The sequence below is a fragment of the Lynx canadensis genome, chromosome C1 (assembly GCF_007474595.2).
Source record: "Lynx canadensis isolate LIC74 chromosome C1, mLynCan4.pri.v2, whole genome shotgun sequence".
Lineage (NCBI taxonomy): Eukaryota > Metazoa > Chordata > Mammalia > Carnivora > Felidae > Lynx > Lynx canadensis.
The window spans coordinates 160154368-160169877 of NC_044310.1; the positions used below are offsets into that span (position 1 = coordinate 160154368).

The following is a 15510-nucleotide window of genomic DNA, read 5'->3' on the forward strand; positions in this document are numbered from 1 at the left end:
AAAGTAAAGTTGCTTAATAATATGGTTTAGAGTTTTTCTTTGTTTTTTTTTTTATCTTTAAATCTATGCCCAATGGGGAAAGTTTGGAGTGTAAAATTTATGTTTACTTTCAAGTTTTATGAAAAGATTATAATTTTGATTGTCACTAAATTATTACTGAGATATGAAGTAATTTATTGATTGTTAGCAAAGTACACCAATTCTGTGCTGCCTTTATTTGAGGAATCAAGTTTACCTATCAGTCTAATTTTTTTTTTAATGTTTTATTTCTTTTTGAGACAGAGCATGAGTGGGGGAGGGGCAGAGAGAGGGAGACACAGAATCCTTGGCAGGCTCCAGGCTCTGAGCTGTTAGCATAGAGTCCGACCCAGGGCTCAAACCCACGAACTGTGAGATCATGACCTGAGCTGGTCAGATACTTAACCAACTGAGTCACCCAGGCACCCCTCAAGTTTACCTATCAGTCTAAACACACTCTCCCCCTAAAAAATTATTTGGATAGCTATTAGAAGTACTTGTGCCTTACTTTAAAAGTTTTAAACACTGATAATTCATTCACATCAATGCCAGAAGAGGGGAAATAACCTATATTAACTAGAATCATTTTTTTTTTTTTAAGCATAAAAAGAAACTCCCATCCCTAGTACAGAAATAATTTTCAGGTGTTGAAGAAAAGATACATTTGAACAATTTGGCTAACAAAAGAAAAATTGGTGTACCTGCTTGGTTTTAGCATTAAAGCTTTTTTATATGGTTTCATAGGAGTATTTTAATTCTTAGTTGGTTTGCAAATATAAAATTTCGAATCATTGTTATGTCATTGTATTTAGAATCTAGAAACTCAATTTTGAAGTTTTGTTCTATCTTTTAGAAATTGTGTGATTGTCGACAACTTATTAACACTTGGATGTTAGGCTTCCCTTGCATAAAATGGAAATACCTCCATAGTTAGGAACTGAACAGAAAGAAATGCAGTACAGTGGTGCATGTTTTAAAAGATGTCTTTTGGCAAGTCTTTGGAATTAATGTGCCTCTACACCATTATTATTTTAAAATTCTTACAAAAGAACCTTCTCTCTGTACTTCGCATAAGTGCCTGACTAGTTCAGCCAGTGGAAATTAAGGAGCCCTTAGATGTGGTGGCATTTTTGAGATTATACTTGTAACCCCTCTTGGAACCTGTGAAAACTAGACAAGAAGAAAGGATTATTTTCTGGAAATAAATTCATATTCAAGCCAAATGTTAACATAAATAAATTTAAAATAATGCTATCTTCAATTTATCTTGATTAATTAAAAGTTATGAACTGCCAGGGCACCTGGGTGGCTCAGTTGGTTAAGTATCCAATTTCGTCTCAGGTCATGATCTCATTGTTCGTGAGTTTGCGCCCTACATCAGGTGAGCTTGAGCCCCACTTGGCCTCCACACTCTCTCTCCTTCTCTCTCTCCTACTCCCTCTGCCCCTCACTCACTCACGCACTATCCCTCAAAAATAAATGGGGAACAGCTGGGTGGCTCAGTTGGTTAAGCATCTGACTTCAGCTCAGGTCATGATCTCGCGGTTTGTAAATTCAAGCCCCGTGTCAGACTCTGTGCTGATGGCTCAGAGTCTGGAGCCTGCTTTGGAATCTGTGACTCCCTCTCTCTCTGCCCCTCCCCTGCTCACTCTCTGTCTCTCAAAAAATAAATGTTTAAAAAATTTTTAAAAAGTAGGGGCGCCTGGGTGGCGCAGTCGGTTAAGCGTCCGACTTCAGCCAGGTCACGATCTCGCGGTCCGTGAGTTCGAGCCCCGCGTCGGGCTCTGGGCTGATGGCTCAGAGCCTGGAGCCTGTTTCTGATTCTGTGTCTCCCTCTCTCTGCCCCTCCCCTGTTCATGCTCTGTCTCTCTCTGTCCCAAAAATAAAAAAAAATAAAAAAAAATAAAAAAAAATTTTTTTAAAAAGTAAATGACTAAATAAAATAATAAATTATGAACTGCCCTAATCTATGAAGGAATTTTTTGTTTTTAGAGGGAAAAAATTATTCTGAAGCTTATAGAACATCTATTCCAGTCTTAAGTTCTACCTTTCATTTGTTCTCCCAATGTGTGTCACTTTGCTGGATAGACATGTTCTGTAAATCAATTTGGGATTTTTATTTCTTTACCCATTCTTTGAATGTTTATTTATTTTTGAGAGAGAGAGAGAGAGGGAATGCAAGTGGTGGAGGGGCAGAGAGGTGGGAGGACAGAGGATCCAAAGCGGGCTCCACACTACAGCAGAGAGCCCGATGCAGGGCTTAGAATTCACAAACCGTAAGATCATGACCTGAGCCAAAGTCGGACGCTTAACTGACTGAGCTACCCAGGCCCCCCCTTTTTTACCCATTCTTTGAAAGATTAACTTATAATACACATAGAGTGGAATATATAGTGTAAGGAATATTAAAGGATAATAAATACCTCAATGTAGTTATTTTTTAAATTGAGCCATACCTTACATGTTCATGTTCATATATAGTTTTTTCCATGAAGCTATTTATAGGCATTTTTTTATTCCTACGTATTTTAGAGCTCTTAAATTCATAGATTTCCATCGTGCCAATAAAAATTACAATAGAGATTAATTCTGACATCCATTTAAAAGAAATAGACAATGAAGAAATTGAACGTGGTGAGGAGGGGGGAGATAAATTGGAGATATAAGCTCTCAGATTTTAAAACAGCATAATAATTTAAAACAGTATGTTAGGGCACCTGGGTGGCTCAGTCCTTTGAGTGTCCAACTCTTGATTTTGGTGCAGGTCATGATCTCAGGGTCCTGGGATTGAGCCCCTGTCAGGCTCTGCTGGGCATGGATAAATAAATAAATTAATTAAATTACTGGCACATGATTCATTTTATAGGTTATTTAGAACAAAAATTGATAGTCTAGAAATATTTAAGAATTTAATATGATGGTTCTATTATATATAAGAATCTAATATGATTAGAGGTATCTTCAAGCAGTGGGCATCAATTATGAAATAAATAAACATTATAACTGGTTAGCAATTTAGAAAAATAGCTTCTATTCCTATCACACACCACACTAACTTGCTGGTGAATTACCCTTTAGTTCCTGAACTGCTTTCTTAAGTTAAATATTCTTATATAGTATAGTGAATAACTTTTACAGCAGAAACAAAGCATTTCTTATCCAATATGATTGAGGGAGTAAAAAATACACTGTCCTCATGGGTCTTAGGAACAATATATTTGAATTTTCATCAGTTCTCTAGAATATTCAGAGTGTGGTCGGTAGATCAGTAACATTGACGTCACTTAGGAACTTGTTAGGAATGCAGAATCTTGCCCCATCCCACATCTGCTGAGTCAGAACCTGCATTTTTATCAAGGTCCCCAGGTGGTTTGTGTGCACATTAAAGTTTGAGAAGCACTACTTTAAAGGGGGCATCTTACGCTAATGAAGTTAACTTTTTTTATTTCAGATTATAGTAGCAACAACCTTATTTACTAAAGCCCCACCAATTTAGACCCAGTATCAACCTGTTTTTGTAGTGTCAGAAAGGCTTATCTACAAACTTTATTGTTGTTACCTTGCTTTAAAAACATGTGTTTAGGGGCACCTGGGTGGCTCAGTCGGTTGAGCGGCTGACTTCAACTTGGGTCATGATCTTGTGGTCCGTGAGTTCAAAACCCTGCATCAGGCTCTGTGCTGACAGCTTGGAGCCTAGAGCCTGCTTCGAATTCTGTGTCTCCCTCTCTCTCTGCCCTTTCCCCATTCACACTCTGTCTCTCTCTTTCAAAAATGAATAAATGTTAAAAAAAAATTAAAAAATAAATAAAAATAAAAACGTGTTTAGGGGTGCCTGGGTGGCTCAGTCGGTTGGGCAGCTGACTTAGGCTCAGGTCATGATCTTGTTGTATGTGAGTTGGAGCCCTACGTTGGGCTCTGTGCTGATAGCTCAGAGCCTGGAGCCTGCTTCTGATTCTGTATCTCCCCCCACCCCCACCCCGCCCCTACCCCACTCATGCCCTGTCTCACTGTCTCAAAAATAAATGTTAAAAAAAATTTTTTTAATTAAAAACGTGTTTATAGGGGCACCTGGCTGGCTCAGTTGGTAGAGCATGTGACTTTTGATCTCAGGGTCATGAAAGTTGAAGCCCCATGCTGGGTGTAGAGCTTACTTTAAACAAAGAAACAAATAAATAAATAAAATGTGTGGTTATAAATTTAGCTGTAGTTTGAGCTTTTTAAGTAGTAATCATGACACATTTGCCTAGTATTCCAAAAATATTAGGGTTCTCTTTAAAGGACATTTATTAGTATTTAGGTTTTTTAAATTTTTTAATTTTTATTATTATTTTTTTTAGAGAGTTCTCTTGAGCAGGGGAGAGGGGCAGAGGGAGGGTAGGAGAGACAGAGAGAGAGAGAGAGAGAGAGACAGAGAGAGAGACTCTTAAGCAGGCTCCACGCTCAGCACAGAGCCCTTTGCAGGGCTTGATCCCACAATCCTGGAATCATGATCTGAGCTGGCATCAAGACTCCAATATTCTCTGGCTCTGCACTGGCAGCTGGGAGCCTGCTTGGGATTCTCTCTCTGTTCCTCCCGTGCTTGCACATGTGCATGTGTGCACACTCTCTCTCTCAAAATAAATGTTTAAAAAAATATAGAGTCCAATGCTTAACCAGCTGAGCCACCCAGGTGCCCCAGGGCTGTTGGTATTTTTTTTTTTTTTAATTGTCCAACCAGATTGTTAGGCTTTGCATTCTGGTTTCTCCTACTACCTCTGTATCAAGTTATTCAACTCCTATATCTTGTTTTTCTTCATCTGTGAATTGTAGAAAATTATCTTACGGAGTTGTTAGAATTACATGAGTTAATACATTTGATTTCTGATTTTTTAAAAAAGTTTATTTCAAGAGAGAGAAAGCACGAGTGAGGAAAGAGCAGAGAAAGAGAGAGGGAGAGAGAATCCCAAGCGGACTCCACACTGTCAGCATGGAGCCCAACACAGGGCTCAAACCCACCAACTGTAGATCATGACCTGAGCCGAAATCAAGTTTGACTGAGCCACCCAGGCACCCCTGATCTTTATGTACATAAAGTTAGCTCTTTATTATGTACTCTAGTAAAAGGGGATTAATGTATTAATCTAGAATAGTTTACCCAAAATGTATGAAAGTTTCATGTATTGCAGTGTTGCCACCTATCCAGGAGTCTTGGAGTCATATTTTTTTTAGTTTTTATTTATTTATTTTGATAAAGCATGAGAGCAAGCAGCAGACAGGCAAGGCAGAGAGAGAGAGAGAGAGGGAGGGAGAGAATCCCAAGCAGGCTCTGCACTGTCATCGCAGAGCCCAATGCGGCGCTTGATCTTGCGAGCCCTGAGATCATGACCTGAGCCAAGATCAAGAGTAGGACACTTAACCGACTGAGTGACCTAGGGGCCCCTTAGAGTCATTCTTAATCCCCCACATCACCCAATATTTTCTTCCCAAATATGCCCTTTCCCCTCCATCTCTGTTCCTATTGACTTGGCCTCTCAAGTGAGAGGCTTTCATCATGTCACTTAAATTTTTGCAGTAGCTGTTAACTTAGTCCTCCAGTCCCATCCTCAGCATTATTAACACAGTACTGTTCAGACACAGCATCTGGCTTAAAGTTGTTACTGGCTCCCGACTGGCTCATCATGATGGGTTTCTTCTCAGTAAAATGGGGAGGGTTTAATAAGATAATGTATGTTTGGATAGTAGAGATTCAATAAGTGCTAGTTAATAGTGTCTTCTTAAAATATGACAGTTTTTGGTTTATCTTTCTGAAACTCAAACAGTTTTGGTTAAAATAATATTGGGCCATAAATACATTGTAAGGAAACTTAGAAATTAATTTAGTGGCAGGAAAAAGGCACTTTGGAATTTAAATTAATGTAATGAATGATTGAATAGTGAAATGAAGAATAATAGCACTTAATCTCAGTTGTCTTTTTTCAGTTAATGTATTTATTTATTAAAGAAATATTTGAGCATCTATACTGGCCAGTTCTTTATTATGCTCTGGAGAGGGGGCTATTAGTGACATGTATATTTACCATCAGTTGACACAAATTCCAAGTCTTCTAGTTAACTCCATTTAGAAGGTTCATAATTCAGGGCTAACATTATATGTATTTTTAAATATAGTAAAAGAGGATTAATATTTACTATAACATTATGATTTTCTTAACAAAAAAACTATATGGGACAAATTGGCATATTCGTACTATTATTTCTTTTTTTCTTTTTTTCTTTTTTTTTTTTAAATTTTTTTTCCACGTTTATTTATTTTTGGGACAGAGAGAGACAGAGCATGAACGGGGGAGGGGCAGAGAGAGAGGGAGACACAGAATCAGAAACAGGCTCCAGGCTCCGAGCCATCAGCCCAGAGCCTGACGCGGGGCTCGAACTCCCGGACCGCGAGATCGTGACCTGGCTGAAGTCGGACGCTTAACCGACTGCGCCACCCAGGCGCCCCTCGTACTATTATTTCTAACAGTAGAGACTTAAAATTCTAAGAATATAAAGAACTATATCTTCTTTCTTAGTCTAACCAATAATTGTATTTGTTGCTTAGAAAAAGCAGAGAGATCTTGCTAAAATGAGAAAATGTCTCCGACCAGAAGAACTGACAAACCAGATGAACCAAATAGAAATAAGCATGCAACATGAACAGCTGGAAGAAAGCTTTCAGGAACTTGTGGAAGATTACCGACGTGTAATTGAACGCCTCGCTCAAGAGTAAAGGTTATTCTGCTGTGTACAGGAAGTTTGCAAATTTCTGTACATTGTGTTGTGGAAAATCTGATGATGACTTTAATCTTAAAATCTTGTAACATTTACTTACATTAAAAGTTATCTATCTTATCTTTAGTTGAATATTTTCTTTCGGAGAGATTGTATATTTTAAAATACTGTTTAGAGTCTATGAGCGAATATTACATTTTAAAAAATATATAGCTTCTGAAATACCACTGCAATTGCTTCCCTTCTTAACAGTATAATAAATGCATAGTTGTGATATGCTAATGTGTGATGATATGATTCTTAAATACTTAGGGTAAATTTTTCAGTCTTGTTAAAAAAACTTGAGGTTTTCACATCATATGATACCCTCTAGGTCTATTCATGTTGTCACAGATCGCTTTTTGGCTTTTATTATCATTCCTCCCATATTTTGCTTCTAAGATTTTACATCTGGCACCTTTAAAACACATTGAAGGCCTTCCTAGTAATCTTGTTTTTCCTCAGTGATTTCTCCAAATAGGAAACATTCCTAGTAAGATTTGTTTTGTTCCTCCTCTGTTAACTGCTTCCTGGGAGTAGGTTGGGTAAAAGAGAGAAAAGAAACTAGATACAGCCTAAAACCTTGGCATCACATACTAATTGAAGATAATTTAGAAGTTAGCATAAACATAAATAAAATTTCTTAAAAGCATAAATGCTTTATAAAAATGTAAAATAATAAGAAATCAGTTTATAGAAATCAGTTTACACACCATATATTGAAATATATCTTCTGTGAAAATGAGGTGTGTATCTGTTGTGATTTGTTATAAGGTTATGAAGATGTTAAAGTCCAACGGGGAAAAAAAACCAAAGTAAATTACTATAGTCTTTATTTTTTTATTAGAGTACAAGTAAATTGCTTGATATAGAATCATTAAAAGTAAAAGCTTGGTGTTTATAACGTGTGCTAGTAAGTGAAATATTGCATAACATAACAAATGGGATGTAAATTGAACTTTACCTTTAAAATCTGATTTGTTCAGTGCTTAAGGCAAAATCCCAACTTGGACAAGTACTATCTTGTCCTTAGATCAGCTTTCCATTAGGAAAGCCTGTCAAATGTAAGAGAAGCAAAGTAACCAGTACCCTCTGGGCACAAAATAGCTGTGGCCAGCAGCATACCAACAGCACTAAGCCCATCCCCTTAGAATCGGGGTGTTGCAAAAATTTTAGTCTCATCTCAGAAGCCTGTATATAGATAAAACTGATTGATTTCTGAGAGTATATACACAATTTGCTATAGATAGAATGAACTAGTTCAGTTAAAATCCTTCCTGAAAATATATGAAAGCAATTTGCTTTTCATCTAAATTTGCAAATTTAAAATTTTTTAATTAAAAATTCAGAATCGAGGGGCACCAGGGTGACTCAGTCAATTAAGCACCTGACTTTGGCTCAGGTCATGACCTCGCAGTTCTTCAGTTTGAGCCCCACGTCGGGCTCTGTGCTGACAGCTCAGAGCCTGGAGCCTGCTTCAGATTTTGTCTCCTTTTCTCTCTGCCCCTCCCCCACTCGCATGCGCGCTCTCTTTCTCTCAAAAAAATGAATAAACATTAAAAAACGTTTCTTTTAATTAAAAGAAATTCACAATCAAGGGGCACCTGGGTGGCTCAGTAGGTTAAATGTCCTACCCTTGATTTTGGCTCAGGTCATGATCTCACAGTTCCTGGGATGGAGCTGTGCTGGGCTCCATGCTGGCAGTATGGAGCCTGCTTGGGATTCTCTCCTTTTCTGTGTCCCTCCCTCACTTGTGCACATTTTCTCTCTCTCTCTCAAAAATATATTTAAAAAATGAAAAAAATTCACAATTGATACCTAAAGATGAGCTCTGAGGAGTGGTTTGCGGGGGGGGGGGGGGGGACAGTAAAATCTAAACAAATTATCTTTCAACATACTTTTTTTTTTTTTTTTTAAGTTTATTTTTGAGAGAAACGAGACAGTGTGAGCAGGGGAGGGGCAGAAAGAGAGAGAGAATCCCAAGCAGGCTCCATGATGTCAGTGCAGAGCCCAATGTGGGGCTTGAACTCATGAAAACTGAGATCATGACCTGAACTGAAACCAAGAGTCGGATGCTTAACCGACTGAGCCACCCAGGTGCCCTTCAACATACTTTTTATGTAGAAACCAGAAAAATCCAGTGGGATACCAATTTTTTTTTTTTTTAAGCAATGTTCTGTGATCCATTTATGGATAAAAAATCTGGTTTAGCATTAATCTTTGGGATTTGAAAGGATGTACCTTCATTTGGATTTAGAAGAGTGAAAATCTGATAGTTAGATCTGTACCTTGTGTAGTGTAATTAAATACCAGGCTGGGTGTGTAGGACTATGTATGAACCCAACACAGCTACCCTATAGGCCCTAGTGATCACTTTCCACCCTCCAATAGTAGCCTTCACCCCTTTTATCATCCATACATACATCTACTGTATTTACTTGTTGCCTTTATCTCTTTCACTGATCTTCCCCACCCCCCATCTCCATCACCCTTAATTTTTTCCCTGTCCTCCAAATTGCATTTTCTGTATATGTAAGAACATGTTTCCTTTCTGGCCCATCAGTTTTTTCATCTGTAAAATGAGGTTATACTAGAATTATCTCTAGGTTCCTGCCCTGTTCTAAGATCTATGTTTATCCTTTTCATATCTTTTCTTCTCACCCTTACTGCTTTTATACTCAATTGTGAGTGTAGATGTAGTTTATAAAAAATACAACATTTTTGTAAGTCACGCAAAACTCACCGTTTGTATGTGAGTGAGTTTATGTGTGAGAGGAGAAACTATGTCTCTGATTGTCTCCAAGCTGGGACCTCAGCAGAACCTTGTCTATTCTGGAAATTTATCTCATCCACTGTCATCCTTGCCTACTAGAAGAAAGTGGACAGCAAAGCACCCTGTATCAGAGAATGATTAGAATCATAGACCATAGAAGCCAAATGATTTAATTCTTTAAATTCATTCTTAAGCTCTTTTTATTAGAATTTAAAAGTCAGTTTAACAGTATTAAATAGTGATTAAATAATAAAGTACCCATAATTCTTCCTTCTAAATGAAATTATTTACATTTGTATGTTATTTTTGTGTATACATTGAACATGGCAGTATTTTTAACATTTCCAGTGTTTAAAATGGGTCTTCTAACAGATGAACAATATTTCATATTGCTGTACCCATAATAAGGTATTTAGGTTTTTTTATTACAACATTCAAATGAACTAATGTCTGTGTATTTATATTTTTGTATCGGTTAAATCATTTCCTTAATATAAATTCCTGGGAAATGCAGTTACTGAATCAAAGGGCAGGAATATCTCTATGGCTTAGCTACATAAACATGCCATATTTTCCATAATGGCTTGTAAATTACTAACATATGAATGTGTGCACTAGTTTTAACAGAATTTCAATGGCATGGGGTGTTGATTTTGTTGTTTCAATAGATATAAAATCTCAAATTTATATTCCTTTTGGTGAATGGCAAGGCTAAATATTCTTCCATTTTTTTATGAAATTTTTTCCCTGATAAGAATTATCTGTTTGTTTGTTTATGTCTTTTGGGATCTACACTCTCACTTTATAGATGGATAATAGATCCAGAGGTTCACTTGTGTAAGGTCACGTTACAAATTTGTTGGAAAGCCAGGACTATACTCTAGGCTTCTGACTTCATTTCATCTTCCATTAAGTAGGCCACCAAGTCTTAAGCATGCCAGCTCACTAAGTTCTTTATAAGAGGGGCTTTTTTTCATCACCATCTGGTGTCACTTGTGTGACATTCACCCTAGGCACCAAATACCACAACTGCCCCTTTGTTTTTATAACCGTAGAGAAGCATGTATTAGGAAAAGGATGTTTGATTATAATAACTAAATGGTGCTTCATATGAGGTATAGCTTGAAGTTCCTCATTTCTTCTCAACATTTTCAACATCTACACCTTTTCTGTATTTCCATATTCTTTTATATCTTTTTATAACACATATTTCATTCTCCTTGGATTATGTGTTATAGTAAGGTTATACAGTGCATTTACTCATTGACTTGGGCTGAGCTGTCATGTATATAACAAGTAGTATGCACATAGCACAAAAATGCAAAGGGGCATACAGTGAAAAATCCATCCAGAAACAATCCCTGAATATATACCAGAATATATATACATATATATATACACATACACACACATATACATATATATATGCATATATATATATATATAATCAGATGTATGCATATGCATAAATGAGCACATGTATATATCTTATATATCATATATCATATATATATATATATGGTAACCTACATATTCTTTTTTTTTAACTTTTAAAAAATTTTTCAGACAGACACAGAGTGCAACCAGGGGAGAGGCAGAGAGGGAGGGAGATACAGAGCCTGACACGGGGCTTGAATTCACAAGCCATGAGATCATGCCCCGAGCCGAAGCTGGATGCTTAATCGACTGAGCCACTCAGGTGCTCCCTCTAACTTGTTTTTTAAACTTGATATATCTTGGAGATCATTAAAGCTATCTTGTTTAATGGCTGCATAGTATTCCATTGTATGGGTATACTATAAGTTATTCTACCAATCCCGTTATTTAGGTTGTTTCCAATATTTTCCATTACAAACAGTGCTGTAATGCATAGCCCTGTATATGTGCTGTGTGTGTACATGTGCAAGCATACCTGTACATTGAAGCCCTGGAAATGATGTCCTTTAGTGTGACCTCATTCTTCTAGTGACTATACTACACTTACAAATAAACACAAAATAACATAAGGTTACAGAAACTTGACATTGTACCAACGTGGAATAAACTATGCAGACAGGAGCATACTGGACTTCAACTATCCTCATTCACGGCTAGAAATAGGAATTATTTTAAAGTCACAATGATTTGAATGATTAAGCATATACAGCTGACTTGTTATTCCTCTAGTCTTGCTTAGCTCTTCTCCAACCTTATCCAGAAGAATTGCTCTATAGCAGGGTTTCTCAATCTCAGCACTACTGACAGTTGGGGCCAAACCATTCTTGGTTGTGTGGGGCTGACCTATGCACAGTGAGCCAGTTAACAGCATCCCTGGCTTCTATCCACTAGATGCCATTAGCACTACCCCCATTAACAACCAAATGTGTCTAGACATTACCACATGTCCTCTAGGGAACAAAATCACCCTTGGTTGAGAACCACTGCTACACTGGATGAATATTCATCCACGTTAAGCACTATTATTTATTATGTAACATAGACATTGTACAAAATTCAAAATAAGTAAGAGTATTTGGTGAGAAGCTGCCCTCCTTTCTACCTCGGCACCCAATTCACTTCTCCAGAGGCAGTTACATTTACCAGTTCCTCTTGTGTCTCTCAGAGTTAATTATCATTCTGCAAATATCCATAATTTTTTGTTTTAACACAAATGCTGATATACCATATGCAGTACTCAGAGCCTTTTCCAACTAAATTTAGCTCATATTTTTATTAGTACATATTAGAACAATTTAATTCTAAAACCTTGATTCTGAACAGCTGTTTGATATTACATAGTTCGATTTCAGTGTGTGTAAACATTTTTTAATGTTTATTTTTGAAAGACAGAGACAGAGTACAAGTGGGAGAGGGGTAGAGAGAGAGAGAGAGAGAGAGAGAGAGAGACAGAACCTGAAGCAGGTTCCAGACTCTGAGCTGTCAGCACAGAGCCTGATGTAGGGCTTGAACCCATGCACCAAGCGTGAGATCATGACCTGAGCTGAAGTCAGACACATAACCAACTGAGCCACCGAGGTGCCCCGATTTCAGTGTGTTTAAACCAATCCTATATTAACAGATATTTAGTTTGTTTCCCATCTTCTGCTTTTTTTCTTTAATTTAAGAAATCTAATTCTTACCATAACCAGTAAGGAAATCAAATTAGTAATCAAAATCTCTCAAAAAACAAGAGTCCAGGGCCAGATGGCTTTCCAGAGGAATTCTACCAATCATTTAAGGAAGAGTTAACACCTATTCCCTTGAAGCTGTTCCAAAAAATAGAAATGGAAGGAAAACTTCCAAACTCATTGTATAAAGCCAGCATTACCTTGATTCCAAAATCAGAGACCCTACTAAAAAGGAGAACTATAGACCAATTTCTCTGATGAACACGGATGCAAAAATCCTCAACAAGATATTAGCCAACTGGTTCCAACAATACATTAAAAAAATTATTCACCACGACCAACTGGGATTTATACCTGGGATGCAGGGCTGGTTCAATATCTGCAAAACAATTAACGTGATTCATCACATTAATAAAAGAAAGGACAAGAACCATATGATCCTCTCAATAGATGCAGAGAAAGCATTTGACAAAATACAGCATCCTTTCTTGATAAAAACCCTCAAGAAAGTAGGGATAGAAGGATCATACCTCGAGATCATAAAAGCCATATATGAATGACCCAACGCTAATATCATCCTCAATGGGGAAAAACTGAGAGCTTTCCCCCTAAGGTCAGGAACAAGACAGGGATGTCCACTCTCACCACTGTTATTCAATATAGCATTGGAAGTCTTAACCTCTGCAATCAGACAAAGAAATAAAAGGCATCCAAATCGGCCAGGAGGAGATCAAACTTTCACTCTTCACAGATGACATGACACTCTATATGGAAAACCCTGAAGATTCCACCAAAAAACTGCTAGAACTGATTGATGAATTCAGCAAAGTTGTAGGATATAAAATCAACACAAAGAAATTGGTCGCATTCCTATACACCAACAATGAAGTGACAGAAAGAGAAACCAAGGAATCGATCCCATTTACAGCTGCACCAAAACCCATAAAATATCTAGGAATAAATCTAACCAAAGAGGTTAAAAATCTATACACTTAAAACTATAGAAAGCTTATGAAAGAAATTGAAGAAGACACAAAAAAATGGAAAAAGATTCCATGCTCCTGGATAGGAAGAACAAATATTGTTAAGATGCCAATACTACCCAAAGCAATCTACATATTCAATGCAATCCCTATCAAATAACACCAGCATTCTTCACAGAGCTAGAACAAAGAATCCTAAAATTTGTATGGAACCAGAAAAGACCCCAAATAGTCAAAGCAATCTTGAAAAAGAAAACCAAAGCAGGAGGCATCACAATCCCGGACTTCAAGCTATACTACAAAGCTGTAATCATCAAGACAGTATGGTTACTGGCACAAGAACAGACACTTAGATCAATGGAACAGAATAGAGAACCCAGAAATGGACCCACAAACGTACGGCCAACTAATCTTCGACAAAGCAGGAAAGAATATCCAATGGAATAAAGACAGTCTCTTCAGCAAGTGGTGCTGGGAAAACTGGACAGCAACATGCGGATGAATGAACCTGGACCACTTTCTTACACCATACACAAAAATGAACTCAAAATGGATGAAAAACCTAAATGTAAGACAGGAAGCCATCAAAATCCTCGAGGAGAAAGCAGGCAAAAACCTCTTTGATCGTGGCCACAGCAACTTCTTACTCAACACGTCTCCAGAGGCAAGGGAAACAAAAGCAAAAATGAACTACTGGGACCTCATCAAAATAAAAAGCTTCTGCACAGCGAAGGAAACAATCAGCAAAACTAAAAGGCAACCGACAGGGGCACCTGGGTGGCTCAGTCGGTTAAGTGTCTGACTTCGGCTCGGGTCATGATCTCAGGGTTCTTGAGTTCGAGCCCCACACCAGGCTCTGTGCTGACAGCTTAGAGCCTGGTGCCTGCTTCAAATTCTATGTCTCCCTCTCTCTCTGCTCCTCCCCCACTCATGCTCTGTCTCTCTCTCTCCTTCAAAAATAAAAACATTATAAAAAAATAATTAAAATAAAATAAAAGGCAACCGGCAGAATGGGAGAAGATATTTATTTGCAAATGACATATCAGATAAAGGGTTAGTATCCAAAATCTAAGAACTTATCAAATTCAACACCCCAAAACCAAATAATCCAGTGCAGAAATGGGCAAAAGACATGAATAGACACTTCTCCAAAGAAGACATCCAGATGGCCAACCGACATGTTCAACATCACTCATCATCAGGGAAATACAAATCAAAACCACCATGAGATACAACCTTATAACTGTCAGAATGACTAACAACTCAGACAACAACAGATGTTGGCGAGGATGTGGAGAAAGAGGATCTCTTTTGCATTGTTACTGGGAACGCAAGCTGGTGCAGCGACTCTGGAAAACAGTATGGAGGTTCCTCAAAAAACTAAACGTAGAACTACCCTACGACCCAGCAATTGCAGTACTAGGTATTTATCCAAGGGAAATAGGTGTGCTGTTTCAAAGGGACACATGCACCCCCTTGTTTATAGCAGCACTATCAACAATAGCCAAAGTATGGAAAGAGCCCAAATGTCCATCGATGGATGAATGGATAAAGAAGATGTGGCATATATATAGAATGCAGTATTACTCGGCAATCAAAAAGAATGAAATCTTGCCATTTGCAACTATGTGGATGGAACTGGAGGGTATTATGCTAAGTGAAATTAGAGAAAGACAAAAATCATATGACTTCACTCATATGAGAACTTTAAGAGACAAAACAGATGAACATAAGGGAAGGGAAACAAAAATAATATAAAAACAGGGAGGGGGACAAAGCATAAGAGACCCATAAATATGGAGAACAAACAGAGGGTTACCTGATTACTGGAGGGGGTGTGGGA

At 37.6% G+C, this 15510-nt stretch overlaps 1 protein-coding gene across 1 annotated transcript in view; it reads left to right on the forward strand.

Moving 5' to 3' along the window:
- HAT1 (histone acetyltransferase 1) overlaps positions 1-7047 on the forward strand; it is a 57958-nt gene extending 50911 nt beyond the window's left edge. The window contains exon 11 of the mRNA XM_030323709.1: positions 6596-7047. Within this exon, the coding sequence (XP_030179569.1) occupies positions 6596-6763 (168 nt within the window). The 3' untranslated portion in view covers positions 6764-7047. The remainder of the gene's footprint in view (positions 1-6595) is intronic.
- The last annotated feature ends 8463 nt before the right edge of the window (positions 7048-15510 follow it).